The sequence below is a fragment of the Tasmannia lanceolata genome, unplaced genomic scaffold (genome assembly GCF_043159265.1).
Source record: "Tasmannia lanceolata isolate RefF3 unplaced genomic scaffold, GAP_Taslan_0.1 ptg000004l, whole genome shotgun sequence".
Taxonomy (NCBI): domain Eukaryota; kingdom Viridiplantae; phylum Streptophyta; class Magnoliopsida; order Canellales; family Winteraceae; genus Tasmannia; species Tasmannia lanceolata.
Genome location: NW_027518681.1, coordinates 11,495,750 through 11,520,726, shown reverse-complemented (window position 1 = coordinate 11,520,726; position 24,977 = coordinate 11,495,750). Strand labels below are relative to the sequence as shown.

General features: G+C 38.4%; 2 protein-coding genes across 3 annotated transcripts; one reads left to right on the top strand and one right to left on the bottom strand.

Annotated features, from left to right (window-relative positions):
* Positions 1-15,421, top strand: LOC143875853 (Prolyl oligopeptidase family protein). The gene is made up of 11 exons (XM_077377442.1): positions 1-453; positions 534-712; positions 2,442-2,664; positions 2,757-2,898; positions 2,982-3,179; positions 4,001-4,135; positions 6,499-6,627; positions 8,927-9,345; positions 10,369-10,585; positions 10,922-11,112; positions 15,157-15,421. The coding sequence occupies exons 1-11, from the start codon at positions 83-85 to the stop codon at positions 15,332-15,334; spliced, it is 2,382 nt and encodes a 793-aa protein (XP_077233557.1). The 5' UTR covers positions 1-82; the 3' UTR covers positions 15,335-15,421.
* Positions 15,422-18,600: 3,179 nt separating this feature from the next.
* LOC143875481 (uncharacterized) lies at positions 18,601-24,208 on the bottom strand. 2 transcript variants are annotated; one of them, XM_077377045.1, is made up of 3 exons: positions 20,232-24,208; positions 19,010-19,483; positions 18,601-18,825 (listed from the first exon to the last, which is right to left on the bottom strand). In XM_077377045.1, the coding sequence occupies exon 1, from the start codon at positions 23,175-23,177 to the stop codon at positions 20,382-20,384; it is 2,796 nt and encodes a 931-aa protein (XP_077233160.1). In that variant the 5' UTR covers positions 23,178-24,208; the 3' UTR covers positions 18,601-18,825; positions 19,010-19,483; positions 20,232-20,381. The 2 variants fall into 2 exon arrangements, with proteins under 2 accessions (XP_077233160.1, XP_077233159.1); XM_077377044.1 differs by lacking the exon at positions 18,601-18,825 and having other exon boundaries at positions 18,846-19,483.
* Positions 24,209-24,977: the final 769 nt, after the last annotated feature.

The window sequence follows — 24,977 nt, the reverse complement described above, 5'->3', positions numbered from 1 at the left end:
ACAAATAAAAACAGAACCCACACCTCCTCTCAGGGTTTTAGAACAAAAACAGAGAAACAAATCTCTCTCTTCATCTCCAAAAATGCGTTTCTTCCCTACAACCACGCCTACAAAACGCTACAGACACCATCCCAACCCCCTATTCTCAGTATTAACCCGATTCGCCCACTCAAAAACTCCGAAACCCCAACCACTACCGACCCCACCAAAACCCCCATTAAAACCCACACCATTCACCTTCCATGGATATTCATGGCACGATCCCTACAGTTGGATGTCCGACCTCACTAACAAAGTAGCCATGCGCCACATGGACGTCTACATGGAACAAGAAGAAAAATACACAGAAGCCATAATGTTAAATTCCGACCGCCTCCGGCAAAAACTCCAGTCAGAAATGGCCGGTCGAATGGCCTCTGTACTCTCTACGCCTCCCCTCCGGTGGGGCCCATGGTAAGATTTTGAAATAGGGAGTGTTAATATCATTTCCTTACCCGAAAATGAATTGATTCCTGATTGATTGATTGTTGTAGGTTGTATTATCGGAGGATGGAAGAAGGAAAGCAGTTTCCGGTGCTATGCCGGAGGTCGGCGAGTTTGAATCAGGAGTTTATTTCTTATAGTGCGCCTTCGGCGGGTTTTGATTATATGTCTGGGAAGCGGATTGAGCAGAAGCTTCTTGATTATAATCAAGAAGCTGAGCGATTTGGAGGTAATGCTGATTATCTTTTATTTGATTCATTTTCGATGTTGTTGAAGATATATATATTTTTGGGTCTTGGAAACATCATTTTACACATTTTTATTGAGACTTTTACTGCTTTTGTTTTTATCAAGAAATGTGTAAAATGATGTTGCCAAGAGCATTTAGATAATCCTTCTTAATGACTGTCCTAAGGGCACTTGTTTGCAAAACTCTTTATTTTTTTGTGAATGGTGTTGAACTGTTGAAGTATAAATGATTAAATAACATCAACTCTAATAGTTTAAGGCCCTGTTCGTTTTAATTTTTGGGCAATAATCTGTTGGGGCCCTCACCATCAGTTGTCACAATCTGAAACGAACAGGGCCTAAGCTTTTGGAGTAATTGGTTGTTTCACATGGTATCAGAGCTGCTGCCTCACGGCATGTAGTGGTTTCTTTCCTTGATATCTGCAGCTCCCACCTGTCGTTCCGGATACGAAAGTTATCCGGTCTCCTTCCTTGAAAGCTCTGGTTATTTCTCATCGTTTCCAGGGATCCAATACACCTTGATCTGTGGCATGCGTGGAAAGAGATATGCTGTGCGTCTAACAATGAACCCAAAGTCATTCATGCTAGGTCTCCCCCTACTCAAGGGACTCTTAAACTTAATTTTGATGGTTCAAGTATGGGGAACCCAGGGCCCGTATTGGAGGATTATTGAGAAACAAAGAAGGGGTAGTACTATGGGCATTTAGTGGTCCAATAGGGGTGGCCGATGCTAATGAGGCGGAAGTACGTGCCATTCACCACGGGTTTAAGGTGCTACATAATGAAGATCTAAATAAGGTGGTCGTTGAAGGAGATTCTCTAAATGTCATTAGGTGGCTTACAGGCCCTCATAAGGCACTGTGGAGATTTGCTGCATTTCTTGATGAGATACATGGTAGAATTAGATCTTCTTTGATCTCCTTCAACCACATTAGGCGGTCAGCAAATCAAGAGAACCAAAATACAGTGATTAATAAGCCAGGATGAAACCATTAAAAAAAAAGCCAGGAAGGGATGGTACACAACTGGTAAAGCAAAAATAACCCTTGGTCCTTCAAGGAGGGACTGTGATTCCTTACCTCCATGAGGCTTTAGGAACCCCACAACAGGATAGCTTATACTCATCATTGTTAGCGAACTGATGGACATGCTAAAAGAAAACTCTTATGAACAAGGAAGAAGAAAAGCAAACAATGTAAAGCAAATCCGTCGTCCAGGGGGACGACTCCACACAACAGCACAAGTTCAAAATTTTGTTGGGATAGAATGCCTATTCACTTTCATTTTTTATGCTTCTTCTTCTCCTAATGGCCTCTGTACAACCCCTGAATGATAGACCTGACATCGAACGAGTCCTAGTTGCTCAACAATTCAAATAACAGAAAAGCAAAGAAAGGAAAAATATTCAAGATAAAACACCAAGTGTAAACTTGCAATTGTGAGAGGCTTTCATGCACCTATGCATTTATCATGAATGACCATTGATGAGGTTGAATATCTCCTTGAAGGCATCCACAATTTGGGGGATGCATCTAGAGGTAAACCACAAAGGTCAATTTCGGTGCTGTCTGTGCCTTTCTAGGTTGCATTTGACATATAAACTGCAACATAAAGAGGCCCGGATTACACCCAAGCTGAAATTTAGGTGTACTAATATCGTACACACTCTTAAAATAGTTACTTATCCCTCCAGTTTATTCAATTTACAGGTTATGCTTATGAAGAACTATCGGAAGTGTCACCGAATCACTGTTTTCTTGCATACACAATGTATAATAAGGATAAAGACTTCTTTACTCTATCTGTGCGGGATTTGACTAGTGGGTCTCTGTGTGGCAAGCCTCAAGCTGACCACGTCGCGAATTTGGCATGGGCGATGGATGGGAAGGCATTGCTCTACACTGTGACGGATGCCAATAAGAGACCATATCGGTTGGTATATTTGAATTTTAACCGTTCGAACAAGGTTACTTATTTCCCTCTTTTGTTATAGATGACCGTAATTGAGTATTTATTTGTCTTAGGATCTTCTGTAGCATGATTGGATCTGGTAAAGATGATGTTTTGATTCTGGATGAATCAGATGAGACTGTTTATGTTAATATTCGGAACAGCAAGGATTTCCGGTTTGTTACTGTACATACATTCTCGAATGCTTTTTCGAAGGTATCACTTGAATTGAGATGCTTTGTGGTTGCAAGTTGTTTCGCCGTCTTTTCTAGTCCCAACCAATGCTTATTATTTTGTAGGTGTTCTTGATTAACGCTGCCAATCCCTTGTCTGGCATGAAATTAGTATGGGAATGTGGATCTCAAGCTCACTGCATAGTTGAGCATCATCGGGGATATCTTTATCTATTTACAGATGCTGTAAGAGGGGGCGCAGAAGTTGATTCCCATTATCTGCTCCGTTGTCCAGTTGAAACTTCTGGTTCGAGAATTTGGGAGGTTCGGCTGTTAGTCGTGTTCATTTAGAACCTCAATGACCAAGTTGTAGTAAGACATTCATATTCCAATTCTGTATAGTTTATCATGTGATTTTCTTACTCTGCTTTGTATTGTATTCCCTTTCACGTTGATTGTACCGATATAGATGCAGAGGAGAGAACAACACTCACATTAAGAATCGAATATATTTAGGGAAATGGAATGCAAATTAACAAAGAAAAATTTGTGACAACCACATCAAAATAGAACCTAAGCATGCATACCTGGAAAAAATGCTCCATTGTTGGCAAGCCCGTCCAAATTATCGTCTCCTCATGGATGTGACTTCATTAAAAGGGAAAAATTCACCTGAAAATCAAAACTTTCTTTGGAGAAGACAGGCTACCATTCACTCTTTCATAGTGTTGCCTTTCTGAAAGATAACAAATTTATTTATAGCTGTAATCGAATTACAACAATGGGGACAAGACGTCCCAACAGTGCAATGCTATACAGCACAACCAGAAACCATTACAACGCCCATCCGAAACAAGAAAAAAATGAGGAAAAGTTGTTCCCTGTATCCATGAAATTGTTTGAATCCTGTTCTCTTTTATCTTTTGTGCAACTTAAAGCACGTCTTTATCTATGTGATATAATTCCTTATAGCTCCTTAAACATGGTTGCTACTCTTTTTGACATGCATTTATGAGTGTTCTCCTATGAGCTCTTTTGCTCAGTTACTACTTAATTGGTATCATTATTTGAAATATGTCTCTATTTTGTTTGTTTCTTAACCTATGGTTTTGTGATTAGTTTGTTTCTTACCCTATCCTTTGTAGAATGTATTTCTTGATGACCCTGATATAAGTATTGAGGATGTCGATTTCTGTGACACACACTTGGTGCTTATTTTGAGGGAAGGTCAAAAACTCAGAATTTGCTCATTGGTTCTGCCGTTGCCCATGGAAGAGAAGGTAAGTTGGCATTTTTGTTTATGCATTCATATCATGCATTTATATACCTTCTTGAGTTTACACTGTGAGATGGAATATTCTTTGCAAGCTGTTTATGATCCCCAAGCCCCAATCAAGTGTGACCTTTTGATGCAACATTATCGGTTAATACAGACAATGGATTTGTAATTTCTTCCAACTGCAAGTTGATATTGTTATATTGTGTGGCCATTTGGCCTCAATCGGAAACCACGTCGAATGAGCAGTGACAACCTTTGTCGCTGGATAGAATCTTATCACTTTTCTTGAACAGCCCATATTCATGATTTTATGTGTGGCAGATGATGCAATGGATCTGTGGGATTCACTTTTGTAAATCACTATACGTAACAAGTTAATTAGAAAAATAATAGTTAAAGGTGTTATATTGTTCATGTAGATCACTATACATTATGTTTTTGTAAACATAACACATGAATGTTGGAGACTCACATAATGGATGAAAACGTCGTAATATGAAAGTTGGGGGGGGGGGGGGGGGAGGGGGGGGGAGATGTACAAATATCCCTCTCCCATGAACAGTAGAAACAAAAGTTGGAAAAGAAGGAAATCCAGAACGGCGAGAAAACCCAGCACACTGCTGAAGCATCATCTTACTGAAGGAGTTGTCGAATTTTTTCCTCATCAATCAAAACCTTTTTTTTATGACATAGGGTATCCCTACCCCATTTAGTGCAGGACTAATCCCTACAGATGCACACAATCACTCGTAAACCACGTGCATTGGGTAGGCCCAGGGAGATTCGAACTTGCGTCTATGGGGAGCAAACCCACGCGCCAGCTGACGTGCCAACCCCGATTGGGTTAATCAATACCATTTTTGCATCAACTACATATCCAAGCGGAGACTTGTTATAAAGGTGACAGTTTATTCGTGCACATTTTAACTGGACAATGTCAAAATGCATGAGGAGAAAGTTGAGGATGAAAATGGGCTTTAGCAAGAAGGCTTAGAGGCGACAGGAGGGGGCAATGCTGATGAAGGTCATGTTTGTATTGGAATTGATTGCATGTCCCTTTCCATGGTCATGATCCACAGTTGATACTAGTTGAGGTATAATGCAGTTCGGGACAGCCATGAACCATTTGATTGCAACCTAGCTGATGACAACAACATTGAGACGATTGTAGCCTAGCTGATGTCAATAACATTGAGACCTATTATCTCTTTACCATCTGGCAGGCACCCGCAGGCACCATTATGTGGTGGATGGTTTTCGACACTTGTATTTGTGATGTGTTGCTAGTTTCTTAGGATTGCTGTTGGATTCTAGATGTCAATAACATTGAGACATCATCTCTTTCCCTAGGCTACAATATTATTTGGAATTGGGCATCAGATGCCCGGTGTTAGAAACAAATGTCACATTACTCAATATAAATTTGGTTGATCATATAATGGGGTTTTCCTCACATCAGGTGGGTTCTAGACCCTCCTTTTTCCATCGGCAGTCTTGTTGCCACGGACCATTTTCCCATGGGATGCATTTAGGATGCAGCAACCCATATTCTTGCTCGATCCTTTTCTATGCGATTGCCGCTTCTTCGTAGGGTTGTAGAGTGTGGCTGTTGCTTATATTGTATTCTCATGATGGAACAAAATTTTCCAAGTTTTTGTCGAGAGAAAACAAAGTACTTTTCTCAATCTGCATAAAAAGAATGAGTTGGTTTGGCACCATTTTATCTTTTTGCAAACTGGCACTCATGGTGTCATATCCAGAGTTCCATGACTTCTTCCACAGCACTGAATGATTCTTGTTAATTTTCCTTATGCTGATTTGTTCATGGTATTTACAGGTTTCCAGACATTTGTATGCATTGCACGGACTTGATTATTTATTCTTTGGAAGCTTTCTTGTGGGATCTCTCTGTTTCAATGGCATCAGTGATTTAAAGGGCTGTTGTTCCCTCATTATTTCTTTTTTATAATTTTGATATGTTTTATAGCTCTTTAGATCCCTACATAAAATCTGCATTCCATCCTGTTGGTCGCTGCTATTTTAAGTGTCATGTATGAATTATGGTTATGATGGTGAACTATTATCGTGCTTGAATTACATAGAGGTTTGACTTGGAGCGTCTTTTGTGGTTGTTGGTTTACTTTAGTCCCAGAAAACATGTGTGCTGGCCCTTCATATCCTTCGGACTTGTCTTCTGAATTTGGATTGAAATAATCGGGTCTTTCATATCAAAGCTGGCTTATATTTCCATTTTCTTGGTTTTGTGGTTTTGTTTGTTCTTATTGCAACGCATTTAATGTTAATAGTGGCTTTATTAAAAGCCATCAACATTAATCATCTTATTTTCTTGGATTTTTTTGGCAGGGGGCGATGCTTCTCAATGCTTTTAATCCATATTCCCTACCTCTTCCAAATCACGTTTGTCAAATATCATCTGGCCCCAATTACGACTACTACTCCTCTACCATGCGCTTTATAATATCCTCACCTGTGGTATGTGAATCATTCATGATAGTTCTCTTAGTAAGTTTGTCTCTGATTGCTTGCTCACCCCGTAAATATCCATTCCATGAGTAATTACATGACATTTAACTTGCAATTCTACTTATATGCATGGTTTTAAATTTCGAGGAACGGAACGAAATGGTACCGAAACCGAAACTCCTGAAATTTACCAAATTTCGTCGAAGCTTTTAATAAAATAATACTTTTTTATTGCGTTAAAGAATTTCGAACGAAATTACCGAAATTTTGCTCGATCAAAATTTCGTCCTAAAAAAACGGGATTTCGATTGGTGATACCAAATTTTGCCCAAATTTTAGGGATTTCGGCTGAAATTTCGGTTTCGGATAAGTCCGAAATTTTAATCGAAACCGAAATTTAAAACCATGCTTATATGTCATAATCAAAATTTTATCTCTGTTTTCCAGAAAAATCTATAAAACTTAGTTCTTGGAAATCCAACACGTTCTATCTGCTCGACTCACCTGTGGTTTTTTGGTCATTGGTGGTAATTTTCTTTTGTAGAATTTGTGGATTGCTTGTTTTCCACATAAATAGCCATTTCATCAGTAATTCTGTCGGAGAAAACCGTAACACCCTCACCACACAAAATTTATGCCATCACATATGCGTGCACCGATTTCAAATAATTAGAATAAAAACATAGGGTTTAGAGATTGTCGACAGCAAATTTCGCGTAAATTCACTAGCACGAAAATTTGGGGACAAATTACAAAGGAATTTGTAATTGAAAGAAAATGGTACAACTTTCTACAATCCTCTAATTAACGATCAAATTGTGAAGACAACGATCGGTGTGTTCGGTGTGTTGAAGACGAGGGTTTTCGCAGCGTGATTCTCGTTATTCGATGTTTGAAGATGTGAGAACTTGACTCCGGGCTTTGCACTTTATCGGTTGTGAAGATGTTTTGATTTACTCCAATGAAGGGCCTTTGTTTGGTGGCTTGATCTTCGTGGAGAATTTCTTCAAGTACTCGATTGCTTGGTTGGGCGGAGAGTTTTTCTTTTCTTGATTTGTTTTCTCCTGGATCCTTTTTGCTTCTTCTTTTCCTTGCTTTGCTTTTCCTTCTTGTGCTCTCTCCTTGCTTACCTTTTTTTGCTCTCCCCTGAAAAGAGAGGAAATGTGTTTATATACTACATTTCGAAGCAATAACTACCCACAACCACTTTGCATAGCGGTGGGTGTGGTTGTGGGCCCACTACCTCTTTGTTTTAGGTTCAGTAGTGGTGAGTTGTACTTGAATTGGTGGCCCTCGGGCTTGCCACTTAGTGGGTCTCCCATTTGGGCTCAAGTGGGACCGTTTACATTCAGATCCCTTGTTTTAGGGATGTATGGCCCACTTAGGGATTTGAAGTGCAATTTTGTAATTTAATATGGACACTAATTTTTTAATGCCCACAGAGATTCAGTTTCTTTTTGAATCTGCTATGCAGAGCACGAATCCAAATATATACAAACCATGGATTACTAGACAATCTTTAATAATACACTATGTTAGGTGAAATTTAGTGTGATTATTATCTGCTAAAGGCATTCTCTTGATTGACACTAAAGTAAGAAGTTCTAAGCACAGGTCACTCACCAACTTTCTCCATTTGTAATCCTTCGTGATGTTCCCAAACCCTACTGGTGGCTGTAGTGCATACTCCTCACAGACAGAACCTGTGGCTGTAGTGCATACTCTGTATAGACAGAACCTGAACTCTATTGTTATAGACTTTGAAGGAAATGCTTATCAAACAAAAATGAAAACACTTGTCCCTCACAAACAGGCGAGGACCACATTGATCAATTTATAATCCAGATTGTTTGCTCCGGAGAAAGGAAATAATGGTTTTATTATTTGTATGCTTCCTATTTACGTGAATATGTTTCATAAGAGTGTTTTCCCCTTTTAGTAATGCAAAATGAGTGTGTTAATCTGGGGTTCAATCTATGCTCCACTCATTTCTACGACAGAAGGTTCACCTGGTCTGACTAAATGGCCCACACCCTGAGTTTCTTCCAGTTTTTTAATATTTTCTCAGTTGGAAGGTGCTTTGTGTTACAAACAGAAGATTGTGGGTTTGAAGCCCGCACATGTGGATACGTGTAGCAGAAAAAGAAGAAAAAAAATCACATGACTTACGTATTTCTTTTAAAGCTTCAAACTGTTGCTTTTAATAATTGTTTACAAGTTTCCTTGGTATTTTTTTTTTAGATTTTTTATTCAAAGTAGATGCTGTTTTTTCTCCATGTATAGTCTGAGTTCTTACAGTTTTCTACAGATGCCGGATGCTGTGGTTGACTATGACTTATCAAATGGCAAGTGGCTTATTGTGCAACAACAAAATGTTTTACATGAAAGGACAAGGACTTTGTATGGGTCAGCTTCTCCTACTTCCACCCGTATGAAAAACTCACCATGCACAAATAGTTTTGTCAGTGCGACTGATGTTGACGTGGTAGATGGCTCGTGGAATGACCTTTCTGAATTTTATGCTTGCGAGCATTATGATGTTCCTTCAAAAGATGAGGTTCTGGTTCCTTTGACTGTTGTATACTCACGCAAAACCAAGCAAGAGGGTCAAAATCCAGGGTTACTTCATGGGCATGGGGCTTATGGTGAGTTGTTGGACAAGCGGTGGCGCAGTGAGTTAAAAAGCCTGCTTGATCGGGGTTGGGTGCTCGCATTTGCTGATGTTAGGTTTGTACAATTTGGTTGACCTTTTGAAGTTTTTTCCGTTAAGGCTTATGTTGATCGTTGCATTTTTGTTTCTTATTAGTTCTGGAACCAGCCATCTATTAAGGGTCCACTGTTGGTGGGCCATGATCCAAAATCTGACTGATCAGGAGATCCAACCATCCAATCAGTTTCCTACAAATGGGTACTAAAAGGAAAAATGGCCAATCGACACATTTAATGGACAAATGCAAATTGATCTGATCATTCAATCAGAAATGGCCCATGTGGAGGATTTGGTTGTCAATTTAGTGGTGTTAAAGCTTCACCTGGTCCAACCATCCAATCCGTTTTGAGCATCCTGTTTCCTACCATTTCCATAATAAATTGAAGACCCTGTTCCCGATTGTGGCTATCACGCATGGCTTAAATGTAGAAGCCTGATCATAAATATAGCCCGACTGATAGTTATTTTGGAAGGTTAAGTGTCGATTTTCTGTCAGTGATCATTCATTGTTAACTAATGTCTTTGTTGTGGTTTTAAACTTCCACCGACATGTGCTGATTTTGCATATGTGTCGACTTCCGTAATAGAAATGACATAGTCATTAACTTTCAAAATACGTCACATATATGTTTAGAATGAACCTTTTTGTTACAGATATGCGAAGCAACACATGTTACTAGGTGTTTGATCTTGCTAAATCATTATGGATAGTTGTCTTACTTATATTATGATTTCTAGGTGTGTATTTGTGCTTATTCTATCATTTTCAAAGTTTCATCTTAAATTTCCATTGTTTTCATAGACTTCCCATAAACTTTCATAATTTTTACAAAATTTCTGTGGACTTCCACGGAGTACTTCCACTTCCATGGGGACAAAAGTCCATACAACCGACAATTGAAACCTTTGCTCCCAAGATCATATTGGCATCATATCTCACTTAAAGTTCTCATCTTGCATATAATTTCATGTGAGCTTATGTTCATGTTATATTGCATCAAGGTGGTGCCTAATTATTATGGTTGGTGGTGTGCTTTTAGAGGCGGAGGGGGCAGGGGCAAAAGATGGCATCATGATGGCAGGGGCACAAAGAAGCATAATTCCATCAATGATTATATTTCCTGTGCTGAATTTCTAATTGAGAAGAGAATTGTGCAAGAAAACAAGCTTGCTTGTTGGGGATACAGTGCTGGTGGACTTTTGGTTGCTTCAGCCATTAATTCTCGTACAGATTTATTTCGTGCCGCCGTGTTGAAGGTATGCATGATGTGTGTTACTCGTCGCTTTTATTAGCCTAGAATTAGTAGTATTCTTGGTGTGTCATGGGCCATGGCTGATGGATATTGGATCCTACTTATATAAATTAGAGCTACGAAATATCGACATTAAATATGATGTATGTTGCTTGTCTCATTTTCTCGACATTTCTAAGAATTACGCTATTCAAAGCTGTAACAGTTTGGAAATTCTATTAATAGTAACAGTTATGAATGCTTTAGTCACTTTTTGGGAAATGTTGTTTATATTTTCTGCTGGTTCTTTCCTGTTCTTTTTCCCTTGCTCATAAAATTCCATCTTTTATTTCTGTTGCAGGTTCCCTTCTTAGATGCTTGCAACACTCTCCTCTATCCTGTTTTACCACTTACACCCATTGACTATGAAGAGTTTGGATATCCTGAGGATGTTGAAGATTTTCAGGCTATACGAAAATATTCCCCTTATGATAATATTCAGAAGGATGTTCTTTATCCAGCAGTCTTAGTGACATCGTCTTTTAATACAAGGTAGTATTATTCTAGATCCTTATTTCATGAATTTCCATGATAGTTTTTACTCTTACCTTTCCACACACCACAGATATGGATGGTTGTAGTTGTATTATTATTATCAAAACCTGCATTTCTTCTGGCTTCTAAATTTCAAGTTTTCACCCCTTTACATTAGTCATAGCTGCTAGCTGGGAAGAGGATAATCTGAACATTTTCAATTAATTGTCTGTTTCTTTTGGTCATAACTTATTTATTTATTTGTTTACATTCAAGGCCTGTATTAAATAGGATTATGCCCTGATTTTAAATGACTGTACCACGAGAACTGTGCGACTTTTCCCCTTTCCTGGGTGTAGGTTCACATGCTATATCATGATCCTCGAACTGCCAATTTCAGAATGAAATAAGATGTGCTATGGTAAAACTTCACATATGCTTTGGGTTGCCATGTTGGGATTTTTAACACCCTCCACAATTGCCGGCCTGGGGTATCCTTGTGAACTTTGATTGAAGTTGAGCATTGTAAAGTTCACCAGTGGAGGGCGCCAGTGGCCTTGTTTTGATGATGAGCTTTTAGAAAATTGATTTCCAATCCCTATGGATATTATCACTTGATAGTTCTATTACATCCGTTTTTATAGTTTCTCACTTAATGGTGCTTGGCAAAGAACTAATTAGGAAACCAATAGTATTCAATGATGCTTGGCAAAGAACAAATTCAGCAGTCTATAAAAATTTTAGAGAACTAGGTCAGATTAATGGTCCAAAAGAATAGTCTGATATTGTATGCAAAACTGAAATCAGTAATGGCTATCTAGGATTAGATAAGGTTAAACAATGGTTCCTTAAAGCTAGGGCTTAAATTTAAAGGCAAAAAGAGCATACGAATTGGGGTTTCAATCAGTTGGACTAAGAAAGTACTGTTTGTTGAAGGATTTCGATCTTACCTTTGATTCTAGTTGATTCGAGAGATGAGAAAGAAGTAGAAGAGAGGAAGTAGGGAAGGTAGAAGGGTCGGTTCCGAACCTGCAGAGAGAGAGAGAAAGCTATCCACGGCAATATACGATAAGCAATTGTATTCTATTCCCCAAAAAAAAAAACGTCAAATACATATATGAGGAGAGAATTCACGCGTGAATATCCCACTCTAAGTAGGCCAACACATTTAAGTGAATACTTAACCACTAAGTAATATGTTTCCTAATCTATCACAACTCTAATACCATTAATTACCATCCAGTAATAGCAATTAAATAACGTGCAACTTAATGAAATAAAACAATAATAATAAAAAAATAAAAAGAAACGTCCCACTCATGGTGGAATACTAGCATAAACACCATATGCTATGATCCACGCTCATATCAAGATCATCTCCATCATCATCAACGATCACGATCATCCCCATCATCAAAAGTGGCTTTTTCGACGCTTGTAGACCTTGAATCCCTTTCCATGGTCAATGTCCCCATCAAAAGCTTTTGAACCAAATGAAAGGATTGATTGATTGGAGCAAATTCTCCAAAAGGTGGCACAAGGCTAGATTGACTCAATTTTAGTTGTAGACTCACCAAGTTGGGGGAAACCGAAGAGCGATGATGATCATTATGAGGAGTTGAATGGTGGAGGACATCAACCTATTTCATCGACATGGGGTTCCAACATGTGAAGTTCAAGGTGGAGATCATGAAAATAGACATCAAAGACGACATTATGCTGATGATCGATTTTTTTTGAACTGGTGATGATCAATTTTGTTGAAAAGCTAAAGATCTCTAATCTCTCAATACATGATCAAACTCGATGTGCAGCCAACAACAAGATGAGATGCAAGAAATACAAAACACAAGGAAACAAATCACAAGATTTACATGGTTCGATTGTGTGCCTATGTCCACAGGAGAAGAGAGTTTCATTATGTCGATTAGGGTTATAAGCACTCTTCCTTTAGCTAAGAAATGCCCATGAAAACTATCCCACCCGTGACCCTAGTATGTGGCTTGTATATTAATGTTACTACTCTCTTTTCTTCCTTTAGCTCGACCCGCGTGTGTGTCATACACATTAGTTCTCCAGTGTGATGTATCCTTGCTAGAATACAAGACATCTGCACAATAGATTTGTTTAAGGACAACAGCTGCCTTGAGGACCTTGACATAAATGTAGGAATACCCAATTTCCAAGATAAATTGCGCTTAGAATTTTATCTACCCGGTCATCCTAGATGAGATAATTCTCTTACCAAAGATTAAAGTGGAGAGTATTTGTTTATTTTATTCAAAAGACACTATCATCTCCTATAAAGGTCATCGTCGAAGAGGTGTGACAGGGATGTAATATCTTCTGAACAAGGTGTATCGCTGAAGGGAAACAGTGTAATTTTATTATTGAATATATATCGTCTTAAGGGAGATGGCGGACAAACTACAATTGAGAGAAGAAAAACATCACCGACCATGCAAGATATAATGGATCATAGAAGGAGGTGAGGTACTTGTTACAAATCATTGCTTCGTACAAGCACAAAGAGGAAGTGTGGTGTGATGTATTCCCAATGTTTGCATGTCACATGTTGTTAGAGACCATGACAATATGATCGGATCCAACTCAAGGGAGGAAGAAAAGCACATTCTTCTGTGAAGGATGGAAAAAAATCACACCTTTTCGAATGATGTAATATTCTATGTCTAAATCTTGGAAGGGTTCTAGTCTTCTTGATTTGCAAAAGATTGTGGAAGAAAGTAAATAATTGAGAATAATTGAGAATAATTGAGCATACATTGGGTAACAAGGGTGATATTCAATCATCATTAATTCCCAACCCAACACTTTCTCAAATTAATGATGATATTCAATCATCATTAATTTTTACCATGAATATCATCATTAATTTTTACCATCAATTTTGATTTTTCAAGCATAGAAGAGTGATCGTGAAAATTGGTAAATAAATTTGAAATATTTGAGCTTTTTTTCAAGAATGATGGGAGACATTTCATATGGTTGGAAAGACGTGAACAAGAAAAGTAACTTTTTACTATTGGGTAGCTAAGTAAAGCTTGAATGTAAATTCATGATCAATAACTTCATAGTAATGCTTGGGCATTGCAACCTTAAGAGATTAGCAACATCACTGCTTAAGCGATTACAAAAGTGGTTGATATGCTTTGTCGTTGCAACCTTGAGAGATTAACAACATCATTGGTTACATGTTTTTGGAGATGTTTGATTAGCATGAATGAAAAGGTGAAATTTGAAGAATAAGCCTGTAATCAAAGGTTCATGGTTTTCTAGCAAAAATTGACTCCCATAAGATGTTGGTACTTGAAGATGAAAACTCAAGGGCGAGTTTTCTCAAACCCAGGGGGAATTGATGCAAATCAAAGTTTATGAACAAGCCCATAATTCAACAAAGATGGTTCTAGAGAAGAACACGGTCCCATTTCATGAACAAGCCAAGATCCAAAGGTAGGCCCAAAGGTGATGGAAACATCACGCTAACATCAATAATGTGCCTTACAGAGCTCCTTGTGTCACAAAAATTGGCAGATTTGATCATTATGATTTATGGAAACCTTATGTGATTCTTATTTAATTTTTGTGCAACGTTTAGTAGGTCTTGGTGGGCTCTATGTAATGAAAACGTGAATAATGTTTATATGGCATTTTTATTTACTTTTCAAGAATGGCCCTTTATGAGGACTTTGTAAGTTGGGGATTTGGTTTTGGCCCAGTAAGTTGGGTGCTGACTTCGTGTTATACTAATGTTTTTTTGTTACTCCTACTTATCTTCCCCGCTTTGTCTTCAACAATTAAGTTTACCCTGTTCGCATTGTTTTTTCTGTATTATGAGAATCTCTCTGCACTATTTTTATCCTATTTTCCCAGAAAATCCTTCTAATGTGGAAAGTTTAATTATCTAGGTCGATTGTTCTTGACCGATCTTTACCCTTTCGTTTCCCCGATTCTCATTACTCGCCAATTTTTCTCCTGCTTACCCATATATGCAGTTGACGATGAGACGACTAAATCTATTACCATCTTACTTTGATATTTCAGGTTTGGAGTGTGGGAAGCTGCAAAATGGGTTGCAAGGGTCCGCGAATGCTCTATTTATGACCCACAACGTCCAATCCTTCTTAATTTAACAACAGATATAGTGGAAGAAAACAAGTATTTGCAGGTTAAGGAATCAGCACTAGAGATTGCTTTCCTTATCAAGATGATGGATTTCTAGGCTGCTCACCACAATATTTTGTTCTTTTCTCTTTATTCTTTTTCTGTTGCCCTTGAACACAAGAAAAGCATGAATAATCTCTCTCTCTCTCTCTCTCTCTCTCTCTCTCTCTATATATATATATATATATATATATATATATATATATATATATATATATATTATAGATTTTTTTGGTCATTATTAAGGCTATTAGGTCTTTCTTTTTTATGGGTTCTTCTATACTCAGTGGCATTTGATGATGATGATGATGATGATGATGGCATACACTTTGGAGGTGCTTTCATTAATGTATCAATATTAAATGACTGTAATGGGCACATGCATCATCTTGGAGCACATATATCTCAACATTCACTGTCATTACCGACCACTGAGTCTGCTTTTGAGGGCACAAAGTCACCAACAGATTTTCCAGCATTGTTTTGGTCAACACAACACTATTCACCAGCAACCCCACTGAGAGATGGAAAGGTTTTATGTGACTGTGTTAGTATATTTATGTATGTGTGAGATTTTATATGGTGCAAGCCCTTATAGTCCCTTATTTTTCCAAAAAGTACTGTACGGACCACATGATAGGATGATCCAAACCGTCAATATCATTTCCATAGGATGATCCTAGTCCTCTGATCTATGAGGCTTCATAGATCAGAGGACTAGGATCATCCTATGGAAATGACTTTTTGAAAAATAAGGGACTATAAGGGCTTTCACCGTATAAAAACTCGTTATGAGAAATATATGTTGGTCTGTATCAGTGTATCCTGTAAGTACTTGTAGGTTGGTCCATTCATCTGACAGGCCCCACCAGAGATTGGAGTCTAAAAATGGCAAAACTACCCCTCCCATGCCATGTGGCATTTGGGGATTTGTTAGGTTATAGTCTCGGTTCCACTCTCGGTCTCCATAGCAGCACTCTTAATCAAATGGTGTTTTATACCCAGCAGATGAAGGGTAAAAAGTAGAGCTTGATAGGAAAGGTGCTTAGACTTTAGACAGAGTGTTGAAATAAAATTGTTGGTAGGGACACCTCCATTAGTGACTATAAAGGAATATACAGATTAGAAAGTTTGGGGAAAGGGGCTTTTGAGAGGCATTTATTATTTATGGGTCCTGATATTCCCATAGCATTGTTTTTTATATTGGCAGCCTTATTCTTTGTGTGTTTATAAAAAGAGAAATATTATCTGAATTCTCAATCATGAAGATTTTATCAATATCATTTTGCATATTAGGTAGAAGAGTAGAAGTAGAACCTGTCTAAGCTAATACCTTAGGGATTAGTGGGATGGTACTGACTAAGACATGTTATAAGGTTAAGGGGTCATCCCATTGTGTGGTGTGGGCTAAGGGTCTTCTCAATATAAAAATGTAAAACATCTCTTTCAATTAAACAAAGACTACCCAATAATGATGCTCTCAAGGAGACACTAAGAATTATTTTATTTTGAGAATTGATTTTGAGTCCAAAACTTATGATTGAGCTCTAAACTGCATTAAGTCTGAATCCAATAATTTAACTTTTCACTCAAAATCAATTCTCTAAATCCAAAATAAATTGACCCTAAGTAGTAATCCTCGCATAAAATTGCGTTAAATTTTGAGTTCAATAATCAGTTCGACGCAAAATCAATTCTTAAATTCAAATTGTACAGGGTCTTAGCAAATTTTCTTTTCATTAATATACAAAAATATTGAGATTGGGCAAATATTATTAAACAGTAACTTATTAAGGGATTTTCTAGGGACCTTTGCAGTGAGGCATTTCGCAGCTGGCTTGTTGCATGTGAGAGCAGTCACCTCAGATGAATAAGACAATCTGTTGGAAAGTGAGGCTATGTGGCTCTTCTCACATGCAACAGCTAGCCGTGAAATGCCTTTCTGCGATGATTCCTAGCAAATCCCAACTTATAAGTCTTTGACTTAGGCTCAAGTCCGAAGTCTGGACCAATGATTTTCTATTCAGAAAGTGAGATTATTTAACTTAGCCAGTATAGACAGTCATGAAAAATGTGCTTTGTGACAGTTAGCCCGAGCTTAATAATGTAATAGGTATAAAGAAATTTGCATGGCGAATAATATTTATACACAAATATACATGTATAAGATACTAAATAGTTATAGAAGCTTAATTTATAAGGTTTTAAATAACCTCAGGCCACCCAGAGTTTTCCATTATTCATACTATAGATATAGAAAAACAACTATAATTATCAATAAAATAGGGTAAATACTGATAAAAAGTCTCTCCCTACCATCCTCATTGTAAAATGAAAAAGAATGACCCCAAATACACCAATAACCATGTCAAGCTGTTTTTTTTCCTGATTAGTAAAGCCTTGGATATTTCATTGCTAGTGTCCATCGCATAAGGCATTTCGCAGATGGCCTGTTGCATTTCAAAGCAGCCACATGGGCTCACTTTTCAGCAGATTTTGTCTTCATTCATTAGGTGGCTTCTATGACATGCAACAGGCAATCTGCAAAGTGCCTACTGCGATGGATGCTAGCAAATTCCAAAAGAAGAAAAATATGCTTCCTATTTTCTCAAAGTTTGGTTTTCAGTTTTAACCATAACCAGGTTGGGGTTGAATTCCCCTACACAAGTACTAAAGAGAAAAAAAGACATACTCGAGCACCTGCTGAGATGAGCATCCCATATCAGAAACTAGAAAGTAGATGGAAACCATGCTCCCCTCAAAAGTATTCATGGCAAACAAGTGTTAATGGGCATGGCCCATTAGAGAAAAAGAAAAAAAGTAAAGTAAAAAGAAGTCATTGACTACAGATAAGATCATCACACAGTGCTAAAATTGGCATTTTTTTCGTTTTTTCAACCAATTTAGTGGTAAATTATCCATCAGAGGTCGCCCTATAACACTGATTCTTTCTATTGTTTATTCCCCATTATATCACAAAGTTGATGGAGATAAATAATACTCAAAGATTAATCTTATCTGTTTAAACAGCTTCTGCATAAGCAGCTGCAAAACACCCGCCTCATTTCATGAAAGTTCACCTGGGTTTTTTATTGGCAAATGCGGCAATGGCTAAGACTTTCAATTAGTTTAGGCATTTAAAAAGAAACCTACTTAGTGTAGCATCTTCCAAGCTATCATACAAATATGATCTGTCCGACTTCAATAGCATTTCATGCATAGGAAAATGACATGATTGTATAGTCTCTTACATTTTATATAGATTGGGTTATGAGGGAGAGTCCAAGATCAATTAATTAAAGGATTAATTCCGAAAGGTCTATATGTTTTCCAAACTTTATCTTTATTGAAAGAAAAAAAAATTTAAATATACATATTTAAAATTTTCAGTAGTTCATAAATCAACAGGCCATCAATCTAACTATATTTATCCTCCAAAACAGGGTACCCAAGTCAAAGTGGTCTAAATCACATGGAACCTGACAAAAACAAAGTCGGAATCCTCCATGGCAGGTTAGCAATCTTTATCTAAAGATCAACCAACCAAACCTGCCATACGAAAACAAAGATTTTGTCATAGCTATGGAAACATAAAATTATGGATAGATCTAATTATCTTACAAAAACCAATTTTTCAGAAAAGTAGGGAAACAAAAAGGGAACTTCACAAAACAGAACTCTTCTGAATCGCCCTAAACAGAGCATGACATTGTTGTTTAACGCAGTATCTTACCCGGGGGAGAAGTCCCAACTCCCAAGTGAGAGACGGTAGGGAGGGCTGTTGTGACGCAGCGCACTCTTCGTTTCGAGACACATTCCATGGGAAGAGTCCCTGACCTTAGTGTAATAGATCATGTGTTGAAAGATCAAAAAGAGATACTGAGCATGACATGAAGATTGAGCTGCCTTGACTGATTTAAAACAATAACATTTTGCATAGTAGGACTTCACATCTTCAAGGCACACTTTTGAGTTATGGTATTTTAGCCGATATTGAGAAGCCTATTTCTTTGCCCATGTTGGCAGCATGCATTCAACGAAACTGAATCTAGCAAATGTCGCAAGCTTTGCACCACGAATGGCCTATTTTCCGCAAGTCCTCATTTCCAAGGTTCCTGGTTCAACCCCGATCATGCAACTCAAAAAGCTTGATTCAACCATAGACAGGTTGCCAGAATGATATTGGAATTGGCTTCTGCACCCCACTCTACATCAGAGAATGGCCTATATTAATCTTGTTCGTTTGCGGTTTAAAGATTTTTCATCATTAAGGGAGACTCAAAAAAATGATCTATTTGGTGACCAGAAAATTGACGAGACCTTGGAGACTAGCAGGGATAATTGTGGAGATTTTAGATCTTTGCAACAAGATTAAATCAAAGATGCAAAACAATTGCCATTCAAAATGAAAAAAGAAAGAAAGAAAGAAAAGAAGCAAAACAATTACAAATCTGCAAATGAGATGGTAGACAGATTAGCAAGTATTAGAAAGGAAAGGACTATTAATAGGTGATTCGATCACACACACATGCGCGTGCGCGCGCACACACACACAACACTATCAAATTCCTGATAGTAAAATCCAGACTATACACACAACACTATTGAATTCCTGATAGTGCAATCCAAACTATAGATGGATATATAGAAAGGACACAAAAAATGAAACTACGTGGTTATAACTGAACAAAATCAGTTTGAAAAATAGCGGAACTGGTTTTCAGCTCATTTAATTTTTACTTCGTCAAACAGCATCTGATTAAAGAGTCCCATATGGTGCTTTGAGTGATACACATTTTTAAAGCAAACTCTACATGAACCAAAAAAAATACATGCCAAGGAAATAAAACAAGAATTAACAAATTCAACCGCAGAATCAACAACTATCACCCTGCCCAGATAGAAAAGGTATCAAGGAAGAATCCAAAGATACAGAAAACATAAAAAAATAGTACCTTACACCCTCTGTATCAATTACCACTGCTCTGAAATTCGCATTCCCCAAAGATTGCCACCAATGGTGACCGTTCGTATATTGCGGGTGCAAAGGTGGCAGGATCTCCCTTCAGATTTGATGTAAAAACGTGCAAACCTGACCATCAATCTTAAGCATCCGAGGCCTCTGGGACAGTCGATAATCCATCATCTTCAACAAAGGCTGGATTTAGAAATTTGGCCACAAATGCCCACATCTTATAAACATCTTCAAAGTTTGTGAGAAAGCCGAGAGATGCAGTAACAACCTCAACTCGGACTATTGCATTTTTACTGTCATGGCGCCCGTTCGATATCGGTCTACATAAGGACGTGTCATCTGAATCTAATGCTCCGTGAAGCTGTTTCTGGTTCTCCATTATCCGAATATGGCTAAGGAAACCGATCCCAAGAGATATACCATTTTTCTCGGCAAGTTTTTGAACAATTTCTGGATTAATTACTGTTCCACTACTGTCCTTTACATTGAAAGCAACAGCTGCACCCCTTTCGTATTTGATCTTTGGACCGTAGATGTGAACGAGAGGAAATCCCGTCCGTCCATCTGGACTTGGTAACCGTAGTTGCAGCAACGAGGTCACCAACCAATTGATTAGATAACGGAGTCTAAGGGTGGTTTTGTTGAGACCCATCATGTTCACATGATCAAGATGCCGGCAGATTATTTCGGGTTCTCTTCTGTTCCACTCTTCTGCATCACCATCATCTTCGTCACTAATGCCATCATCATCACCTAGTGTAGTAGCCGACACTTCTGCAACCTCGGCATTATGGCTCAGATTTTCTCTAGAGTTGTCCTCCATGCTAAAAGAGACTCTCCGTCCCATGCTTGCAACCCGGTCATTTTCTTCAACACCAAAAAGTCTACCCCCGCAAAATCTGTTCCCTTCTCTCCTTTCTAGCAATCTAAATTCACCTTCAGTCTCCCTCCTTATAGCACTTTCTTGGCATATTTCGGATGTCGAGCCATTCCCAAGGCTACCATGCCGAACAGATTTACTCAACTTAGCCCCATTCAGATTTACTTCCTCTCTGATCTCAGGTTCTTCTTGGATTTCTCTAACATATTCGTAATCTAGATCATTTACACTGTGTAGAGGATCGGGGTCTGTTTCTGTGTATAGTTCCTCTTCAGAGACTTCCTTCACACGGTCTAGTTCCTGCGAGACAGATAAGACGGCAGCATCAAATGACAACACATGATCTTCATTCGATCCGAGGTTTGTTCGACTGTCATCATATATTGGGCTCCTAGACATTTTTGATGCTAGATTTGGGGACTTAAGGTTTTTCTTGCCGGTAAACCATGATGGTGGTGAGCCCAATTTTGGTCTGTTCAATTGGCCAGAGTTGTCAGACCCAAATGGACTCTGACCTAAATCAATCCAGAATGAATTGTCTGATGATTCATCTTCACTGAAAACTGGGCTCTTCATGACCTCCCCAACCATAATGCTCTCTGTTTCTTCAAAGATGGTGCTCGCCCCATCCCTATCTGAGCTATTATCCTGGTCCATCTCACTATCAAAGACATCCCTCACCTGAGATGATGTGAACACACCAGAGAAAGCAGGCAACTGTGAACCTTGGCGAGTTTCCGGGGTTATTTCATCGTTACCGCCAATCCCCTCATCTTCGATTCCAGCCAATCCACCCAGATCGTCCACGGAGTCACTAAGATACTGTGGAAAGACGGGAACGATCCTCACCATTCCAGACCCAGTACATCCATTCTGGTTTTGCAAGCTTCCCATGACGGATTTTTTGATGAGGAGGCATCCAAACCCAGTGGGGTCAAACCCAAACACTCGGTAAAACGACGTGATTATAAAATCAGGTCTAAAAAGCGACAACCCGAGCGAGTCCATATCTTTTGGACCCAAAGATCCAGCATCAAGCAGAACATGCCAATTATTTTGCTGCGCCAGCGCCATCCATTGATATGAATACTTAGCCCCTGTAACTCTAGACTGAACAGGGAACACAAAAAGCCCAACGGCAGAATCTTTCTTCCTTCTCTTCTTACTCGAAATCTGCTTTCTCAGATCGGTAGAACAGAGTCTCAGCGTTGGCCATTTGAACCAAGCGCTATAAATCTTAGCACCCTTCTCTTTAGCACTCTGAGCCATCCAATTCACCGACTGACTCTCGTAATCAAACATGGTTAACAATTTTTTATTTGTTTGGAAAGGGTAGGATTCCGCAAGCAATTTAAAAGCAGAACCTCTACTGACAGTGAAAACAAGACCATACTCATTCTCAGGGATGTTCAAATAGTCCATTATCCTAGTTTTTATATCATGTTCAACAGTACCTCTCTCAGCACCACCATAGAGAGCATGATTGCTCAAATTTGCAGTTATCTCAGACAAGCTAAAAGAAGATGAATCCCAATACTGAATACTTTGCAAGTAAGAGAAAAGCCCAAAACCACAGTAATCAAGACATACCTTGGCAACCATGTCTGAGAGGTGTCCATACTCATCAGATCTAAGCTGGTCAATCTGTTCAGATGTTTGGAATTTTGGGTACATTGTAAGAAACTTTGAGAACGATTCTCGGAGGTCGGGGATGGAGTCATCGCTATCGAAAGTTCGTTCCGCGGCAAGTGCAGTCGCACGGAGGAATTCCCTTTGGGCGTGAAGTCTGGCGAGCGATCTCGACCGCCCAAAGCTTGCGTCCGCATTGGAAAAGGACTCAGAATCCATGTCTTGGGATTTAACAAGAGACCCATCTTCAGATGCTTCTTCAAGTGCCTCTCTCAGCTTGCTTTCTTGCAATTGTCTGAGGATTGAGGGCTTTCTCTTGCCTTCCTCTGTCAAACCAGACCCATCTTTTCTTTTGTTTTTCTTGTCCATGATTAGGGCAGCACAGTGAGATATAGGCTTCCATAGTGACAGATGCATGAATGCTCCTCAATGTGACACAACCCAGAAAAAATTAACCCTCCAAAACTCACCGAAATCCCGGGTTTAGTCCATCTAATAGCCAATTACCACAGATGAAGCTCAAACCCTAATGACAGATGCATGAACGCTCCTCAATTTGACACAACCCAGAAAAGAGAATCCATTAAAACTCATCGAAACCCCGCGTTTAGTCTATCTAATAGCCAATTACCAGAGATGAAGCCCAAAACCTAACTATTCCAGAAAGAAAGAGAATCTCAAGTTCAAACTTCAAACCCAAACTACTCCAGAAAGAAAGAGAATCTCAAGTTCAAACCCTAACTAGTCCAGAAGAGGGGGAAACTGGAGAGATTCAGCAACATTCCCAGCTTTAGCTGAATTGAGAAACCATTACTTTATGCAAAAACATTCAAACCCACAAACCAGAGATTCAATATAATGCCCAGAACTTTTGCAAGATCAAAGACCCCATCCAAAAGAAAGAAAAAGGAAAAGGAAAAAAAAATAGGAACCTGATTCCAGACAAACCTTTAACCAGATCAAAGAAACTTTAGCCTCAACACAGAGGCAAAAACCACTGATTCAATTCAAATCTAAGCCTCGACCACCAAACCCAATCCCATCAAAGAACCAAAACTCCAAGACAAGTGTGATTCAGGACACCACCACTCAATAAATAAAAACCCACACTAAAAAACACAGAAAGGTTCAAAAATACCCAAACCCAATTCCTTCAGAGACCCAGAACGCAAATTTTGAAAAAAAAAACCCTAATTAGAACCTTCACAGGTATAACCCAAATCCAGAACGACCCAGATCCATGGATTCCATCAAGACAACCCTAGATTCTTCTTCCCATTCAAAATAAAATAAAACCCTAGAATCACATCAAAAACCCATAAAAGCCCGGATGAAAACAACAAAAATAAAACAGTCTCAACAACCCTTTTTCTCTCCACCAACCCTCTCTGCAACTCAATTAAAAGCAAACCCTCTTTCCCATTACCTTCATTACTTCAATGGTTTATGCATTTATTACCCCTGCTCTTCTCTTCCTAATAACTAGATATAACCGTTCTTTTTTAACCACCAGTAAAACAAGAGAAAGTAGAAACAAATAGAATTGATAAAAAGAAGACAGTCAATATCGACACTACCCTATTTTGATAATTGCACTAACTCATCTCGTTTTTTATTAATTTAAATATTTGTGAAGTGGTTATTACAGGTCCCAAAAAGCTCTTAGAAGTTAGAAGACAAATAAAACAGAAAAGAGAAACTGAGTCTGTGCACTTATCAAAACATGGAAGTGCCAATATCAGTAGCCAAAGAAAAACTAGTTTAACAAGTAAAAAATGCACAAAAAAAAAAAAACTACACGCATTGACTTTCAGTCTTTGAATTCTTTTTTACTTGTATTCTCTCTTTTTTTTTTTTTTTTTTTTTTACCACATCAGTAGCATCAAAATCCATAAAAATAGCCATGTTATTTGTTGGTGGGCCCAGCACTGCTTTTTCCTGCCCATGTCTAAATCCCAAAAAGTCAATCAACAGCAACAACAAGAGAAAATTTAAAAAACTAGTAAAAGCTACTTCCTGTCTCAATACTGCTTGAAATTCATTGATTTTTGTTTCTGTCAAAACTGCAGATGACTGGAGTTTAGTTTGGAGTGTTTGCATTATTTCTGTAAGAACCTGACCTGACTTTAATTAGAGACTTATTTAGAGCAATACCCCTTAATGGGGGCTTACTGTTGGATGCTTATATTTAGGATCTTCTTGGCTAATGCAATTAAA